Below are 19630 nucleotides of genomic sequence, written 5' to 3' on the forward strand. Positions count from 1 at the left end.
CAAAACACCAGCTACTGGTAGACAGAACAGTCAGCCGAGACTGCAAGACCAGACTGACTAACCTGTGCACTGCCTGGATTGATTACAAGAAGGCCTATGACTCAATGCCCCACAGCTGGATACTGGAATGCCTAGAACTGTACAAGATCAACAGGACCCTAAGAGCCTTCATCAGGAACTCAATGGGGATGTGGCGTACAACACTAGAGGCCAACTCCAAGCCCATAGCACAAGTCACCATCAAGTGCGGGATCTACCAAGGAGATGCTCTGTCCCCACTGCTGTTCTGCATAGGCCTGAACCCCCTCAGTGAGCTCATTAACAAGACTGGCTACGGATACCGACTACGGAACGGAGCAGTTGTCAGCCACCTCCTGTACATGGATGACATCAAGCTGTATGCCAAGAGTGAACGAGACATCGATTCACTGATCCACACTACCAGGATATACAGCAATGACATCGGGATGTCATTCGGGCTGGAGAAATGTAGTCGGATGATAACAAAGAGAGGGAAGGTAGTCAGAACTGAGGGGATCGAGCTACCAGAAGGCAACATTGCAGACATAGAGGACAGTTACAAGTACCTGGGGATCCCGCAGGCGAATGGGAACCATGAAGAGGCTGCTAGGAAAGCTGCTACCACCAAGTACCTGCAGAGGGTCAGGCAAGTCCTGAGGAGTCAGCTGAACGGTAAGAACAAGATCCGGGCTATCAACACCTACGCCCTGCCCGTGATCAGGTACCCAGCTGGTATAATAAGTTGGCCAAAGGAGGAGATAGAAGCCACTGAAATCAAGACAAGAAAGCTCCTTACCATGCATGGAGGGTTTCACCCCAAGCCCAGCACCCTGAGGCTGTACGCTAAGCGGAAGGATGGGGGCCGGGGACTGGTGAGTGTCAGCACCACAGTCAAGGATGAGACAACGAACATCCAAGAATACATCACGAAGATGGCCCCAACTGACCGAGTGCTCAGTGAATACCTCAGGCAGCAGAAACCCAAGAAAGAGGAGGGAGACGAGGAACCATCATGGAAGGACAGGCCCCTGCACGGTATGTACCACCGGCAGATAGAGGAGGTGGCTGATATCCAGAAATCCTACCAGTGGCTGGACAAAGCTGGACTGAAAGACAGCACAGAGGCACTAATCATGGCAGCACAAGAACAAGCTCTGAGCACAAGATCCATAGAGGCTGGGGTCTATCACACCAGGCAAGACCCCAGGTGCAGGCTGTGTAAAGATGCCCCAGAGACAATCCAGCACATAACAGCAGGGTGCAAGATGCCAGCAGGCAGGCAGCATGTATGCAGCTGGCATACATGGAACGCCATAACCAAGTGGCCGGCATAGTGTACAGAAACATCTGTGCCGAATATGGCCTGGACGTTCCGAGGTCAAAATGGGAGATGCCCCCAAGGGTGGTGGAGAATGATCGAGCCAAGATCCTGTGGGACTTCCAGATACAGACGGACAAAATGGTGGTGGCTAACCAACCGGACATAGTGGTGGTAGACAAGCAGAAGAAGACGGCCATAGTGATCGATATAGCGGTTCCGAATGACAGCAATATCAGGAAGAAGGAACACGAGAAGCTGGAGAAATACCAAGGGCTCAGAGAAGAGCTCGAGAGGATGTGGAGGGTGAAGGTAACGGTGGTCCCCGTGGTAATCGGAGCACTAGGTGCGGTGACTCCCAAGCTAGGCGAGTGGCTCCAACAGATCCCGGGAACAACATCGGAGATCTCTGTCCAGAAGAGCGCAGTCCTGGGAACAGCTAAGATACTGCGCAGGACCCTCAAGCTATATGTATGTATGTATGTGTGTGTGTGTGTGTGTATATATATATATATATATATGTATATATATATATATATATATATATATATATATATACATATATATATATATATATATATATATATATATATATATATATATACATATACATATATACATATACATATATATATGTATGTATGTATATATATTTCAGACTAGAGAAGCTTCCTTGGCCTTGGCTGTGATAACATGTTGTATGCAACAAGAATCACAGACTGTATTGTGCCAGTTAAAGCCAATATCAGCATGAAAATAAAACATTCCTGGTAACACCTAAGGAAGGGAGGAGTTTTCTCACACAGGACAGGATCCCTGACCGGAAGTTAATGACCACTGCCATGTGGAAGGACCTTGAGGAGAACAAATCAGGGAGCGCCGAGTCTAACCGACGGCTCTTCCCCTTTGTCATTTTTCAACTAATCAGACTTTGTGTAGCAGCTAAGTTAGGTTCTTCTCTTTTGCGAAATTGGGTGCAGATAAGTGCTTGCAGACTACGGTTTTCTGATCCATGTACGTGCTCATTTTTAATTCTCCAACACGTAAATAAAGTTTCTGAACGAGGACAGAATTTCTCTTGTCATGTCTGGAGCAGATAAACACTTAATAGGAGCCACTGAATAACGATGCTATGTAATACGACTATTACTTTTATGTTGGTGTATCATATGAATGCGTATAGTGTTCTCTGTTGTAAAAGCTTTTTTTTTTTTTTTACAGGTGTCCATATCTTTGGCCTGTGTGTGACAGCACTGATAACAGACATTCTTCAGCTATCCACTGGCCAGCATACTCCCTATTGGCTGGATGTGTGCAAACCTAACCTGACTCACCTTAACATGTCTACCTGTGATGAAGCGTTTATCCTAGAGGATATCTGCTCTGGACAGGACATAGGGCTCATCAATGCTGGCAGGTGAGGCTTTGATATACTGTGTGTGGGAGAGTGGCTGCATTTGGGTGTGTTTTTGCACAAAACACTAGTACGGCCTCAAGTTGTAAAGAGCACACACATTGGCCAGCAGAAGCTATAGAATGAGAGAAATGTTTTGATTTCATTAATAATAAAGCACTGAACAAGAGCCACAATGCAGACTCTGTGGACGCTTCAGCTGTATGTTTTACGTTAAACGTAACAGACTGTTGTCTGCACCCATACACGTCAAACTGCTGAGCAACGTCACTGAAACTTATCTGGAGTGTAGAAGCCATCGTCAGTCATCTCGAGCATCTTTTTCCAAACACCATTTCCTTCAGATTATTAAAATGTTCTTTCTGTTGTGAAAATATAATTATTAAAGGCAACCTTTATGCAAATCTGTAAACAGATTAAACAGACCTACTAAGTGCGACCCATTTAATAATTTTACTGAACAATACTCTGGATAATACTGTGTCATACTTGGTATATTAAGGACAACAGATCAAGCTTTAGCTAAGAAGCTGCATTTTACCAAGAGCAGATATTAAAAGCCAGGTTGAGCCGTTGCCCTTCTGGTTATCCTTCCTCCTTATTGAACACCTGCTCGGGCAGATTTGTCAGCATGCACACGTCACACATCCAAGTTTCTTTGAAAGTCATTTTTCTGTTGCACATGAATATTCAGCATTGTTCTCAGCTGTCTGAACATGATAATTAACATCAAGAACACTCTGCCACTCTGCTTTATAGGAAATCTTTCCCCTCCCAGCATGCTACTCTGGCTGCCTTTGCTGCTGTCTACATCTCAGTAAGTGGTTACTGCGTTTACACATATGAAGAACAACAGTCTGACCGCAGTCCTGTTCTAACAGTTATGGCTTGTTGCAGTCACACGTGTACTTAATACACATTAATAGCAGGTTTGAGTGAGGCCTGTTAAACAAACATTTGTTAACGTGAAATTGTGTATTTCAGATGTACTTCAACACGGTGTTGACTGACTCAGCCAAGCTGCTGAAGCCTCTCCTGGTGTTCTCCTTCGTCATGCTGGCCATCCTGGCTGGGTTAACCAGGATCATCCAGTTTAGAAACCACCCCGTTGATGTATACTGTGGGTGGGTGCTGGGAGCTGCCATTGCTGTTTACCTGGTAAAAGTTACAGTTACATACATCATGATGAAACATGAAAGCAATGTTTGAAAGCGTAACATATGAAATAACAGTATGTTATAGTAGTCGTCTCACACCAGCTTCAGAGGACAAAAATAAAAACATTACCTGACTGAAAAAATAACATTTTGCTTGTGAGTTTAATTGCCAAGGCTGCCAGCAGTTACAGTGATATAAACCATATAGAGTCAGATTGTTTTTCTTTCTAGATTTTTAGTTTTATGGTTGATGAAGATCATTTCAAGGTAATATAGCTGCTTTAGGACATGTGGCTCCAAACAGCTTCAGGGGCTGAAAAGAAATCTTTCTGCTCAACTGTAGTGCAGAAACTGTTGGATGCTTGCACCCACACACCATCATCCTGCAGCCCGCAAACACTCAGACACACACACACACACACACACACACACACACACACACACACTGCCTACACTTTTGTGCAAGAAGAATCTTTGAGGTTTTGCTGCAGATCAACTCTCCGCCATCAGATGATACAGATTCTCCATTTTAAGTAAACGTATTTAGTTTGCCGAGGTTCAGTGTTTTATGGGAAAAGCATCACTGTGATTAACTTTTTATTTTTTACTTGTCACTTGTTTGTTCTCTTTGTAGGCTCGCTGCAGTCTGGACTCTGGACTGTTTTAGAAATCTTTAGAGCAGAATAAAAAGAAAAAACTAATTGAGGCTGAAGCATCCGGTTGTTTGGCTGCTGCACTGGTTCTGGTTAGCAGGAAAGGGTGGGGATGAGTTGATAGCACACAAATAAATACTTTTCCAGCAATGTTTTTTATTCCAGGTCTTCCACTCTAGCAGAATGTTTTCAACAACATGTAAAGCTGTGTGTCACAGTGTTGGCTGGGTGCTTTCTTTGCTGTGATAAGAGATCGGTGTGGAGAGATATGTGATGTACTGGAAATTGGCACTGATTATAAAGCAAATTCATATTCTGCTCTTAAATAAAAGTAGACGTGCCACAGTAGAAATTCCATCATCCAGACTGCCGGTTTTTATTTATTTTTTCTCTTGTCAGCAGACTCCTGTGGCAGTTACAGGTATAAATCATTCACACCACCAAATTATAAAACTGTAACAGAAGCACAGGAACAGAAGTTTCCAGAATGCATTGCATAGCTACATACTTCAACAATTAATGGGATGAGTAGAAATAACTGGTCAAGTGGACACATGACCAAGATGCCAAAAGCACAACCTGGTACCTTTTATTGTGAAACCCCCTCCCATACAAGTTCTTCCTGTACCATATATGTGCAAAGGACAGCTTCTGAAACTAAGCTCCACCAATTGTTCACATGTCCACAACTAGCATCTTTAGCTTTTTTTAAATCTGCTACAGTCACACCAGGGAAAACAGTGGGTGGGGACTTTGGCATGGCCAAAATGATTACAACCATGTGCAGTGAACCTGCGATATCATTGCCTTTGAAATGGTTGCTTCAATGACAAGAACCAGGTCTGTGACCAGTTGCAGTCAGTTGGCCAGTGTGGAGCAAGAGCGAGTATTGTCTTTATGGAAAAACCAGGGTTAAATGATATAATACATGGACACAGTGAGTAAATCAACTGGGAATCGGATCAAACACAAAACAGGATAGACTGGCAGCATATTGCTTTATTGCTTATAATTCAATTCAATTCAATTCAATTTTATTTATATAGCGCCAAATCACAACAAAAGTCACCTCAAGGCGCTTTATATTGTACAGTAGATCACACAATAATAAATACAGAGAAAAACCCAACAATCATATGACCCCTATGAGCAAGCACTTTGGCGACAGTGGGAAGGAAAAACTCCCTTTAACAGGAAGAAACCTCCGGCAGAACCAGGCTCAGGGAGGGCGGGGCCATCTGTTGACCGGTTGGGGTGAGAGAAGGAAGACAGGATAAAGACATGCTGTGGAAGAGAGACAGAGATTAATAACAGATATGATTCGATGCAGAGAGGTCTGTTAACACATAGTGAGTGAGAAAGGTGACTGGAAAGGAAAAACTCAGTGCATCATGGGAATCCCCGGCAGCCTATGTCTATTGCAGCATAACTAAGGGAGGATTCAGGGTCACCTGGTCCAGCCCTAACTATATGCTTTAGCAAAAAGGAAAGTTTGAAGCCTAATCTTGAAAGTAGAGATAGTGTCTGTCTCCTGAATCCAAACTGGAAGCTGGTTCCACAGAAGAGGGGCCTGAAAACTGAAGGCTCTGCCTCCCATTCTACTTTTAAATACTCTAGGAACAACAAGTAGGCCTGCAGTGTGAGAGCGAAGTGCTCTAATAGGGTGATATGGTACTACAAGGTCATTAAGATAAGATGGGGCCTGATTATTTAAGACCTTGTATGTGAGGAGCAGGATTTTGAATTCAATTCTGGATTTAACAGGAAGCCAATGAAGGAAGCCAAAACAGGAGAAATCTGCTCTCTCTTTCTAGTCCCTGTCAGGACTCTTGCTGCAGCATTTTGGATCAGCTGAAGGCTTTTCAGGGAGTTTTAGGACATCCTGATAATAAAGAATTACAGTAGTCCAGCCTGGAAGTAATGAATGCATGAACTAGTTTTTCAGCATCACTCTGAGACAGGATATTTCTAATTTTAGAGATGTTGCACAAATGGAAGAAAGCAGTCTTACATATTTGTTTAATATGTGCATTGAAGGACATGTCCTGGTCAAAAATGACTCCAAGGTTCCTCACAGTGTTACTGGAGGCCAAGGTAATGCCATCCAGAGTAAGAATCTGCTTAGATACCATATTTCTAAGATTTTCAGGGCCGAGTACAATAACCTCAGTTTGATCTGAATTAAGAAGCAGAAAGTTAGCGGCCATCCAGGTCTTTATGTCTTTAAGACATTCCTGCAGTTTAACTAATTGGTGTGTGTTACCTGGCTTCATGGATAGATAGAGCTGCGTGTCATCTGCATAGCAGTGAAAATTTATGCTATGTCTTCTAATGATGCTGCCTAAGGGAAGCATGTATAATGTAAATAGAATTGGTCCTAGCACTGAACCCTGTGGAACACCATAATTATAACTGATTGAATTGCATTTGGTGCAGTCTGCCGCTGTCTATTGTGGCCTGGCCTGCAAATAGCATGTCCTGCTACATCTTCAGAGCAGCTGCCAAAAAACCTGCTGCAGTACCAAGTCTGGATGACACTCATCCAACATAGGTACAGTCCCCCACTTTAACCACTGCAGTGCGAAAAAGGCTTCAGGAAACACCTTGCTTATCTTTCCAACAGGCCATGAAGCTCTGGTTAATTGAGAATCAACAATCATGACATTATCCAGTTGAAGAGAAGCTGTATCTCACTGCCACTTAAACCAAGTTTGCAGGGCCGCCAGATTGTGATGCAGAAACCCTGTCCAGAAGCGGTCAGACAGCACTTGACAGACCCGTCAGTGTTTATGTCTACACCGCCCTGAATCATGATATACTGCCTACGAAGGGTCTGAAGGGTCTGACTGCCCCATCAGCCACAAACTGGGTGTGACCGGATCTGGGTCTGTCAAATGAGCTTAATGTTAGGAATGCCCTCAATCTCAACCAGGAATATTAACACTTCTTGGCTGATGGCTTCTGAGCCCAGGGTTGCAGTCAGGGCAGTGCTCAAAGTACTGATTTTGGAGGGGCCTCCAAACTGAGGAGCTCTGGTGAGTTGCAGTGGAATTGTATTTGCTGCTCCGCCAGCTAAGTCTGTGGGGAAGGATTGAGGGCTTTGAAAGTTTCTTGTAACTTCCTGTCACCACCTCCTAAATTTGAATAGCAGACCTCAATGTTTTTCACGCCAACTTTAACCTGTAGTGTCCAAAACAATACATTTCTGCTGAGATATAAAGGCTGGTTTATGAAGTCTGAGCTGAGCAGGATACAGGGTCTTGGGGCTGATTGGCTGGGCTCTCCATCTTTGGCAATCAGAACAAGAGTGGTAAATGGACTGGTTCTTATATAGCGCTTTTCTACTCTTCTGAGCACTCAAAGCGCTTTACATAACTTATGCATTCACCCATTCACACCCATTTGCACAAGCACATTTGTCTAAGTGCTTCTTTTAGCTAACATTCACATTCCGATGGATGCATCGGAGAGCAATTTGGGGTTAGTATCTTGCCCAAGGATATTCGGCATGCAGACTAGGGGAAGCCAGGAATCGAACCACCAACCTTCCGATCAGTAGGTGACCTGCTCTACCACCTGAGCTACAGCCACCCCGGTGCTGTTCTCTTCTGGCAGCCTCACAGCCACAAATGATCCAAAGCTTTGTCCTCAGTTCAGCAAAGAGGCCCTCTGCACCAGGGTGTTTCACGTTAAAGTCTACGTGTCTGATTAACAGCTTTGCCACCACATCTCGGGTCAAGGATTACAGGGGAAATCACATCATCCTCCAGACTTTGACAGTGCCATAGGCAACCACCCACCCGTATCAGCTGAAGTGATTCATCATACTGTGGGTCCAAGGCCATCAAGCAGTTCGATTAAGGGACCCGATTCCCACCTGTTCTCCCACCTGCACTCAATTTCTTCAGGAAAACTGTCTCATTGAGCAGACTGCAAGATGCTCACCTCTGATTCCCAGAATTCGTCCACTGTTGAGGTCTCTTCAGTGTTCGGAGCCACCCCGTGAAGGTAGTTCATTGAAGGTGTTAATCTGCTGAGCATCAGGTAGGGTATATAAAGGGGCAGTTACTGCTGCAACTAGCCAGGATGTGGACCTTCTTTGCTCATCCGTGATGCCCTCATTTTGTATAATAGAGTAAACCGTCCAATGGCTCGGTGGCAGCTACAGATTGGCCATGGAACCAAAGACTGTCAGCAGTCTTAACAGCTTGATTAAAGGAGGCTCCAAAAAGCCTCACCATGTGGTTTTAGAATATGACACATCAAAATTCCACATTCCACACTTTTTCTAGCTGACATCTTTGATTATGTCAACCAATCGTTGGGGTCCTACTGACATAGCTCAGAGTCTCCCTCCATTAATAGTTCCCTAAGTTTGTTGATGACATCATTGGCCTCTATATTCACATTCAAAGTACTTCTTGAAGGACTCACAATTATCATCTCCCTGATGGCTCATTCCTAGCCCATTCCTCGGAAGAGCATCTGTGGCATAACATGGGGAACACTTAGTGACAAACAGCCACTCGTACACCATAGGTTAGGAATTCTTCTCATATCACACCAGAGAAAGTATAATAGTGGCTGGTCTTCAGGTAGCAATCTCACCTGGTGGGATATTCCCAATATTCCTCACAGCAACAAAATGCTGCCTGAACGTCAGGAGGAACCCAGGAGAGATGCACTGAGGTTGGGTCTGGCAGTTCATCCAGGTTTTAGCCTTTGTATGTGAATGAACAGCTGAACACATCTTGAGTTGTCTAATTATGAATCACCATATGATGAAGAATGAATCAAGACTGGAGGGTCTAACCTTTACTCACTCTAATGAAATCGCCTGCCTTCCCTAGCTTCTCAGTCTCAGCTTGGTAAGCCTGAGTCTTTTCTAGATCTCTGCCGAGGCTCTATACCGCACAAGCTGGGAAGGACTGCTTCAGGCAGTGAAATGAGTGTGGGCGTGTTACTTGCACGTAGTAGTTAAGTGGCAAATCTGCATACTGATGCTACTTCCACTCTAGCTGTTTGCCTCCAGCAGGTTAATGATCCTTCCATGGCCTAGTCACTAGCTTCTTGTTTTGATATGACAGATTGTTTAATTACCAAAGCACTGCTGCTGAGGAGATGGTGGTCACTGCTGTTTGTGGCTGCACTGTTAACATGACTTGACTCGCAATGTGTAGCCAAGCATGGTTTTCACTGCTGCTGGCCCCCTAGGTTGGCTGAGATGGTCAAGTCCGATAGCTGTTGTCAGGACATATCAGCCTATCAGAAGGAGTGGCTGAGCGTTCATAAATGGTTTCAAGTGCACTGAAGTGCCTGCACAGTTTAAGAGTGTTTGGCTACACCAAGCCCATTTTACATTTTACACAAGACTTTTCACTGGCACTGGTCAGCCTGGTGGTGCAGTCCACATCACCAGCAGTGATTTTTGTAGTGTTCTGCTCTTTGCTCAGCTGTCTAAAATGTACACACTGATCTGATACATTTTGTGTTTTGCCAGAGTAAGAGTCATACGCTTTGAACTTCTCTGTGAGCATTTGGGGGATTTTGAGCTGTTGTTGACAGAGTTGTGACCACATTTGAAGAGCCAGAGAAATCATTTCAGAGAGCCAATTGATCCTGACCAGAGTCCAGTTATGGGTCTGATGTAAAATGGTATTATTTTACTATTTGTATATTCAGTATTGGTGTAAATAAACTTCATCACAATGCAGTGATGAAGTTTATTTACAGTGCAATTTGAAGACAGGAAAGTACTTCTAGGCTGGTAGCACATGAGGGATCAGAGGGGAGAGGGAAAATTTGACAGCATTTTAAATTGTCAAGTTAACAAGTGGAGTTATCGAGTGAATCAATAAATCCTACCTGTCACATTTTTTTACAGCAGACAGCTGGCTGAGCAAGTGAACAGGTTAGTAGGCTGGTAAGTAGGCAAACTGAGGCAGGCTGGTGACACTGAGACATCCAGGTAAGTTGCTCTGCATAGAGGGGAACGCTGGTGCGTCAGACTGGTGAAAGTGGCAGGAATCCAGCGTTGTTCTTCTCGGAGCTCTTGGCAGAAACAGCCATGCAACCTTCACAGAATGAAGGTAACAAAGGATGTCAGAGGATTTAGTCAGAAGGCTCTTGGAACAGACTTGTTGCCTCTGAGAAAACAACAGCTCCATAAACATGCCAAACAACCACCAGATGAGCCAGAGAAACCCTGGATGCCTGTCCATCCACATATTACTAAAGAGACTGAGGAAAGTCAAAAACAAACTCTGGTCAGCCTTTATCATAACCAGTGTTTGAAAAATAAAATGCCGCAAATCCGTCCCACAGATTTTTCGGTCTGAACAGCTGCATTAAGATTAAGTGAATCAGAAGAATATTTTTAACACACAAAATATTTCACAAGTTCGGTGTGTAATGGCATCAAAGTGTCTTTGAACTTGAGATGATCACAGAGCCCTTGGTATTTAAACCTATTGATGGCATCAGCGAGAAGAATCTTTTCCTCAGTCTAAAGAGTTTTGCTACAAAATTGATGTGACACAAAAGATAAATACATGTCAGTAACAGGTGATAATATTCACATGTCAGTGCATTCCCCAAAATAGTAAAAATACACGTTATCTTCCAGCAATAACTTAGTTACAGAAACAGCACTTTTACCTTAATCTTGTTTTTGATGTTGCTATTTTCTAGTCTAAAACATACAGACTGAAAATCTCGTTGGTTCAATATTGAAAAGGTTCTGTGTTAGCTACATGCTTCTCATTACTGTCAGTGTGTTTGGATGCAGGGTGTGTACGCCGTGGGGAATTTCCAGCCTAGTGAAGATTGCTCCAGGAGTAGACAACCTGCCCCCATACTGAGAGAGCCACCCCTCTCCTCCTTGCCCAATGTCAGCCAGTCAGCAATTGGCAACAGCCATCAAGGTAAAGCCACCTGTAAATTACAGGTTACATCATCCTGACATGTCGATTAGTAACATTGTTTCCAGAAAGAATGTTCTTAACAACTGTTTTTGATCTGAGGAGTTCTCGGGGTTCAGCCCAGTCCTAACAAGTGTGATCCTGGGCCTTAACTCAGTGTGAAAATACTCATAACTCATGGAAAAGCTCACAGTATGACTTTCAAGAAGCTAGAAGTTGAAAATCTTTGGCATTTTTGCTTGATTGAGATAAATTTTCTTCGTTATTTTGCTGTGATTAATAATTATAGGCAAAAGAGTTCTGTATATCCAGCGAGCATGAAAGTACTGCTCTTTGTCAAAATCTTAAATGTCAGATTTTATTAAGTGGGTAATATGATGTTTAAATGTCACAGTATTCATAAAGTTGATCAGCTGAAAGGTCTCTTGATACAACTGTTGTTGTCAAGTAGTATTCTCAAGACCACTGTAGTCAGTCGACTCCTCCAAATTTAAATATTCATCTTTTTTTTTTATAATTCATGAAATATGAATCTGGAGTGCTGCCATTTATAATGAAGACTGGCTAATGTAAGTGAGCTCCTAATCAGAAAGGACTGCTGTAGTTACCGACTGCACTAATTCATATTTAGTGGTATCATTTCAATTCAGTTCAAGTCACAACAACAGTCGCCTCAGGACGCTTTACATTGTAAGGTAGACCCTACAACAAGACAATTAAATTACCACTTTTGAGCAAGCAGTTGGCGACAGTGGGAAGGAAAAACTCCTTTTTAACAGGAAGAAACGTCCAGTAGAACCAGTTTCAGGGAGGGGCGGCCTGCTGGGTGTGATGGGAGGGAGACAGGATTAAATACACACTTTGGAAGAGAGCCAGAGATGAATAAGTAAGGATGAAATGCAGAGTTATGTAAAAGCAGATAGTGAGTGAAGAAGAAATACTCAGTGCATCATGGGAAGCCCCCAGCAGCCTTGGTCTATTACAAATATGAAATAAAGCATTGTGGGTGGAGGTGGATTGGGAAATGTGCAGCAACTGTGGCCACGCCCAGCCCACTATCAGCTGATGTGGGCTGGCATTGAGATCAGCTGATCTGTTATGATTGCACTTGAGCTCAACTTCATTCACTGTCTATAAAATACTTACCTGAACACTGTCATGTCACCTGTTGGTTGGTTAGGTGCACTTGTGAAGCTAAGAACATTTTCATGATCTTAGCTATTTTTAAACCAGATGTCGTATCGAACTTTGAGAATGTGAGACACTCAACAATCATTGGCTCGTGATTTGTGAATGAAAAGTCAGAGACCCAATAAGCATAGACTGGTTTCACCTGCTCTAAAGGGAATCGTATCTCACACACTGAACATCATGTTGTTTTCAGCATGACCTGAAACCGGCGAATGAGACCATAACCTTGACATGAAAGTGTTTAATGTGGTCACAAACCCTGAGAGCCGGTGTTTGTTTCCCATAGAGGTGTTTCTGAAACAGAGGAGCTACCTCCTGCTGGCTATTACACACTGACACTTCTGTGGCTTCACCTTAGAGACTCTTTTCTAGTGTGTGATTCTAACCTGTTATTAATGTTTGCCTTGGCTTTGTTGTCTTCTGATAGGCCACCACACACTGGGTCCCAGCCAACCAGAACCTATTATTACAAGGACGTCTTCCCACCCCTTGGTCCCAGAGCAAACAGGACCCATCCTAACGCGTAGCGCCTCTTGTCGAGAGCCGTCTATGACCAATTTGAAGAGAGCCAGTGCTGAAGTGGAGGTAATAACTCCGTCCAGTCCATTAGGCAACCGTGACAACATGATGACCTTCAGCAGCAGCACACTGCCAAGGTAGCTGTTTTTAATGAGTCCATAATCATAGTTGCACTTTGGAATATCAAATGTTTTATTTTTTTAGTTTAAAGTTATCATGTTTATTTTAACCATTTTTTTTCTTTAATTTTTTCCAGCAAGTAAAATTGTCTGCCTCTGTTTTAGAGATTCTGGAAAGTAAGGAGTTGCAGACCAGGACAAGCTCTCTGCAAGTTCTCAAGCCATGATCTTTGGATCTTTATGAACCGTGTAATAATGGCAATGATTGGGAAACCTGATGTAGTTTCATGTTGAGGAAGTGTTGATGGGCAATATGTGAGGCTGATGGGTCATTGTCACCACCTCGGCAATGTTCGGGGTTGTGGGTGTCATGGACACCTACGTTTGTGAACGCGATAACTTGAGAATGAGGCAACATAGGAGCTTCAAATGGAAACCATTGGTGTATTTACTAAGAATCAGGTCAAGTTTGAATCTCAGCGGCATTGACTTCAACGTCACAGGTCACATTTCCTGGAATTCTTGTGAACGTGATAACTTGAAAACAAGGAAACGTATCATTTTCAAATCGATACCATGTTGACTAGAAGGCTGAGGGAAGCACCGGTGGTCACCAGTATTTTTGAATCTTCCCTCCTTAATACAATAATGTGCCAGTTGGAGGTTTTTAATACTTGTGTTTGGATCCATTTAAAGTTCAACGACTCTGATACTCAGAGAATGGCAACATTTTTCCAGGTCCTGAATCTTCAGAGGAAAAATGGAGAGTGTAAAGCTTTCATGACTTAATGTAGGCCATTTATTCTGGCAACAGGATTTATATTAACTTTCTAATAAACTCTGCACATGTTTAATGCTGCTTTACATTTTGAAGATAGAGTATCATATAATGTTTAATGATCTCGGTAGGCCACCTGGAAGATCATCGTTTTTCCCAACCAAACAGTGGGAGATTTTGGGAAGAACTACATGGGAGCACTGTGATATCAGTTCTTTGTATTCAGCCCTCGTATATCAGTAATTAATAACCTGTTTTTCTGTGAACTGTTTTTCAGTTCATGCACTGCAGCTAGAGATGTGTTCAGAGAGATCTGTCTGGTCTGTAGATGTGAAAAACCCAAATATCAAGTGGTTCATCCGGTTAACACTGAATCTAGAAATAGGTGAACAGAATGGAAAATGTAAGTAAAAAATTTAATGCGAGTTTAATGCTGGCATTACTCTTTGCCTGTTCTGGATTTAGCGTTGGCGGTGGCTGTTAACAGGTTAGCTGTGATGGAGCGGGACCTCTGCAGGGACGCCGTTGGCCGTAGAATAACAGAACTGCTGCAGTGCAGTCATTGGCATTCACTGAGCATATGAACAGACTGGATTATGTTTGTAGGAGTAAAACAGCAAGTTCTTGTTGTGTTTATAAGAGAAGAGGAGGACAAAGTTTTATGTGTTTTATGTGCAGATGATTGAACAGTTCTTTCAGCCGATGTCTTTATTAAGCAGTCTTAGCTCACAGAGTCCGCCACCACTGAATACACACTGAGACTTAAAATACAGTATGCAGTACACATATATACGTGTGTGTGTGTACACTTATTGTTTTTGTTTGTTATTGTGCGAATGCATGTAGTTGGAATATTATTGGAAGTTTGGAAATACATTTGTATATTATTTTTTCTTTAATTTCCACAGTTGGCCTTGAGTGCCTTTGTTACCACAGCCAGTCTGCAAAGAGAGAAAGAGCAAAGTGATTTAAGAGGTGACAAAATTGTCTGTTGATGTGAAGAAGGAGCCTGACAGTTTGTGTGGGTGCAACTGAGAACAACTCGTTTGGAAACTACTTGGACATAACCACTGTGGAGCAGGGACGATGATACAAAAGACTCTCTGATGGAGCGGTGTAGCTGTTTCACTTTATTTCTCTAGATGTACAAACAAGTATTTGAGTAACTTACTAATAGATGACGTCCCCAAAGTAACAAGAACAAACAAAAAATAGAATCTAATGTTTGTATTTGTAAAAACAAGGATCCCCTGAGGCACAGGATGTTTTAAGACGGCTCAAACAATGTGAAGCATCTTACAGGCCAGGAAAAAAACACAAAAAGAAAACCTAAACACAAGAACCCTCAACCAGACTGTTTGTTTTGGCCTTTTAGCCTTTATTGGACAGAGACAGTGTAGATGGACGGGGAGAGAGAGGGAGACAGACTCAAACCCAACAGTGTTAGCAGAACAGTCCACAGCAGCACCTGAGTAGAGGTGGAAAATAACAAAGTACATATACTTTGTTGCCGTACTTAAGTAGAATTGTCAGGTATATGTACTCAAGTATTTATTTTTCTGAAAACATTACTTTTACTCCCTATATTTAGACAAAAATCTGAACTTTCCTTACATTTCTACACAGGCTTGTTGTGTGTTGTGTATACTTCAGCTGCCATTCTGTACTCTGGGCAAAAAGCAGTCACAGAACAATTTTGTGCTCTGCTCTTTTTTTGATGGTAAAACTTTAAGACAGCTTGCTGCACAACAAAAAATCATTTGATTCTTCATGACTGCTATTTTTTTCCTACTGACCTCAGAACAGCAAAAAGTCAGTCAAAACGCAGTACTGAGAAATACTGAGTCACAGAAACAGAGCTAGTGTTCCCTGTTATGTGGCTCACACTGGTGTTCTCCTCTCTGGATGTTCTGTCAGATACAGTGGAACCAGTAACCTCAGCATCCAGTACATTGCCCTACTGGGGAGACTGGGGCTGCGGTTGGACATGAATGCCAGTCCCCAGGTTTCTGTCCTCTGAGTGTCCAAACAGTACTGAATTTTGGGGAGGGGTTGTTTTTCAAGTTCAAATTAAATTATGATGCTGTGTTATAATAGAAATGACCAGACTTTAAACAACGCTATAACATGTTTAGATATGTTTATGGGGACAAAGATAACAGAAGGCTGCTCTACCAGAACACTAACTGGTCATTTGTGCTTTCAGTTTATGAATTTGACAGAAGAATTATATTTACCAAAATCAATTAGACATTTGTGAAGATCAAGCAAAGAAGATCATGAGCTCAGTGCTGTCACTCTTTTCTTTCTTCTCATAGTGTCTTTATCTTTCTTTTCAGATCCCACGGAGGTTCCTCGCTGGAGGAAGGTCGTATTCCACGGCGTCACGCTTCCATCCACGCCTCGATGGACTCAACCCGGTCCAAACAGCTGCTCAGCCAATGGAAGAACAAGAATGACAACAGGAAGCTGTCTCTGCAGGTGATGGACGGTATAAGGCCAGTCTCCTCTTCATCTCCTCAGAGGAACATGGAGCTGCGCTGCTCCTCTGAACCGTCTGCCATGGGTCTGGAGGTGGAGCTCCGCGGTGGAGCCCACCTGCCTATAGCCACAGGCCAGGAAGCTGAGCTACGTGCTGGGGCGCACATCCCAGTTCAGTACATGAAACTAGCAGCTAGCTCTGTTCCTATGGCCAATCATAATCATCTGTCCCATAATGGGAGCACTGCAGTGGCGGGCGGGGCCAGAGTATCTATCCAGTCCCGACCTGGATCCTCTCAGCTAGTTCATATCCCCGAAGAGGAAAATCCCACCAGCAAGGATCAGGAGAGTGAATCCGAGGACAGCATCATGGACGGGGGTGGGTCAGTGAGAGAAAAGTGGCTGAGAGTGACGGAGAAGACCACCATCCCTTGCAGGCCTCTCAGTGCTGGAGGACAGCCACGTCTCATGCAGGTTTGTAACTTCTTTGACTTCTTTCTTTAAACGTCAGTCATGAATCTGACCCAGGACAGTGACGTGTAGCAGGGTAGCCTACAGGGTAGAGCTGCATTAGTCCAGGAGATCACAAGCACCACAGATGCCTTCCTACTGAAGACAGGAATCCACAGGGACTCATTTGAACAGCAGTATGGTTGCTGTTGACTGACAGCTCTTAATGCGTCCTTTCCTTGTAATATACGTCTATCCAGGCTTCAGTTGATGTTGCCTGGCAGGATATAGTGTGTGCTTCCTCCTCAGACCACAAGCAGAACAGTGACAGGGGAACGTTTGTCTGTTACAGTCTTCTGCAGAAGATGTCCGGGGTTCCCTGGACCAGCCCCCAGTCCTGCATTATTGACACACTTATTTTTCCCATGTCAGTTACTCAGAGTGCTCTGTCTAGAGGCACACAGAGCTTCTCTGTAGAGAGGACAGAGAGTCAGTCACCTTTTCACCGTGTACTTGCTCCAAGGGGAATCGTGTTTTTCTCTGTAGTGTAAGGTCTTTACTCAGGTTGGGCGACTGGACGAATATATCGACGACAGGCTGAGCCTTTCACCGATCGGTTTTTACAAGAGCGATTTATTTATTTATTTGTCCATGAGTAAGTTTGCTAATAATGTTGGTACAAGCCAAGAGAAGCAGTCAACAGAAAATATAATAGTGCTGTTTTAACGGCGCCCTCCTCAGAGCGTGCCCAAATGCAGCGATTGAGTTACTCAAACTTTGAACAGAAGGAACGGCAGCAGCCCGTGTTCAGAAAAAACAAAAACATTTGATTTAAATAAATAAAAACCCAAATAGTGAGGAGGGAAACAACTAGGAACTGGCTTCTTTTTCTACTATAACCGTATTTATCTGTCACTCAATCAAACAACAAATACAAAATTAAACAAAAGGTATTCACACTCCACATATTCACACTCAGCATGCACACACAGTCTTGAGTTGTTTTATAAACATATCTGATTAAAAGCAGATAACTGGGACTGTTGAATGTTAATAGTGATTATTGTTGTGTTGCAGGAAAATAAAAAGCTTCAGTTTGTAAAGTTGTCACATGGATTCCTCATTGGTTTAAATGCCCATGTTGTAAAAATAAAAAAGTAACTGTAACAGTGCTTTATTACAGTCCTGGAGTGTTACATCACGAGAGCTGAGGTTATAGCCTGCTGAGAAGCTGACACAGTCGTGCTTCTTAGACCCAAAAACAGTCATCTGTTTTCCAGTTGTGGAATGGTTCACATTATCCTGCCTGTCTCTTATTTTCCAGGTCATAGCCTTATCTAAACAACAGGGTCTGCTTCACTCTCCTCGGTCAGAGGACGGTGGCAGCACTGTCAGTTGCACCGGATCCATTCGGTACCGAGCCCTGACAGACCAGGATCCATCTCCACCCGCTTCCACCACTGGAGCCATGGGAGGAGGAGGTCTGTAGATTTAGCCGACTGCTCATCACTGGAACAGGATAACTCATAAATCATCCAAAGCCTACTTTTAATTGAAAACAGTACAAGGCAACATATGAAACTGAGACATTTTTAATGTAAACTCATTTGGATTTTGATCCCAGCAGCAGGTTTAAACACCTTTTCCCGCTTCCTTTAACCTCCCCAGCTCCTAGTTTGGAGACGCTGTGTGTAGTTTGGACAGTTTTTGATGGTTGACGGCTCTGTGCCGGTTTAATCTTGAGCCAGTCTGTTGTACACATGCAGAATGTGCTCTGCCCAAAGGCACTGTGTTGTACGGCCACATGTGTTATCCACACACACGTATGTGTTGCATCACTGCAGCCACCATCACAGGTGCTGACCTTTGAACTGGGTGCTGTTAACAAGCCAGACTCGTAGTTGAAAGGTGTCCATGTTCATGTTGATTGGTCAGACCAGTTTTCCATCTTTCCCCTGTCCATTTAAAAAAGTGCCCAGGCCCACAGACGGCAGCAATGCCTCTGTGATTTTTCAGGAGTCTTCATGAATATAAATGATGATGATGATGATGATTTCATCTTCTGCCTGTTTAAAGCTTGTTGCTGGCATCAAATTCAGTATATCATAGTACATCTATATTTATTTAGTCATTTGTACTATTTACTGTTCATCATTGCTTTCCTATTCCTATTTGAATGTGATTGTGTTAGCAGCCCTGCACTGGTCATTGTGCTGTGAACACTCCCTTTAAACACACTGCTTTACAACCCAAAATATTGCTTCTGGATTTGACTGCAATGAGATCGAGTGGAGGAAACAGAATAAATGACTGTCATCATTTATCCTCTCCACAGCAGCATGATGACTGCAGCTCTACTCGTATCATGTTAAAGGTTTTAGGATAACAGTTGTTATTCTTCGTACTAAGGAAAAGACGACATATTTAAAGTGTTTGACTCTTAAAATCCTCCAAATGAAATCCCACAATGCATTTTGGGATTTGAGTTGTTTTGCTAAAAGAGTTTCCATTTGGGTCTAACCAAATTTAAAAGAAACTTTAAAACAGGATATGTTTAGAGTGCTGATTAACCAAATCCTCATGCTAGATGGGTTAAAAAGTAAAGGAAG

At 43.2% G+C, this 19630-nt stretch overlaps 1 protein-coding gene across 1 annotated transcript in view; it reads left to right on the top strand.

The window, feature by feature from the left end:
• The window catches only part of LOC116326030 (2-lysophosphatidate phosphatase PLPPR4-like), a 63946-nt gene that overhangs the window by 36927 nt on the left and 7389 nt on the right, over positions 1-19630 (top strand). Inside the window, exons 4-10 of the mRNA XM_039602332.1 lie at positions 2561-2756; positions 3513-3570; positions 3738-3911; positions 11351-11486; positions 13102-13330; positions 16430-17045; positions 18346-18502. Of these exons, the coding sequence (XP_039458266.1) occupies positions 2561-2756; positions 3513-3570; positions 3738-3911; positions 11351-11486; positions 13102-13330; positions 16430-17045; positions 18346-18502 (1566 nt within the window). The remainder of the gene's footprint in view (positions 1-2560; positions 2757-3512; positions 3571-3737; positions 3912-11350; positions 11487-13101; positions 13331-16429; positions 17046-18345; positions 18503-19630) is intronic.

This window comes from Oreochromis aureus, linkage group 18 (genome assembly GCF_013358895.1).
Source record: "Oreochromis aureus strain Israel breed Guangdong linkage group 18, ZZ_aureus, whole genome shotgun sequence".
In the NCBI taxonomy this organism is placed as follows: domain Eukaryota; kingdom Metazoa; phylum Chordata; class Actinopteri; order Cichliformes; family Cichlidae; genus Oreochromis; species Oreochromis aureus.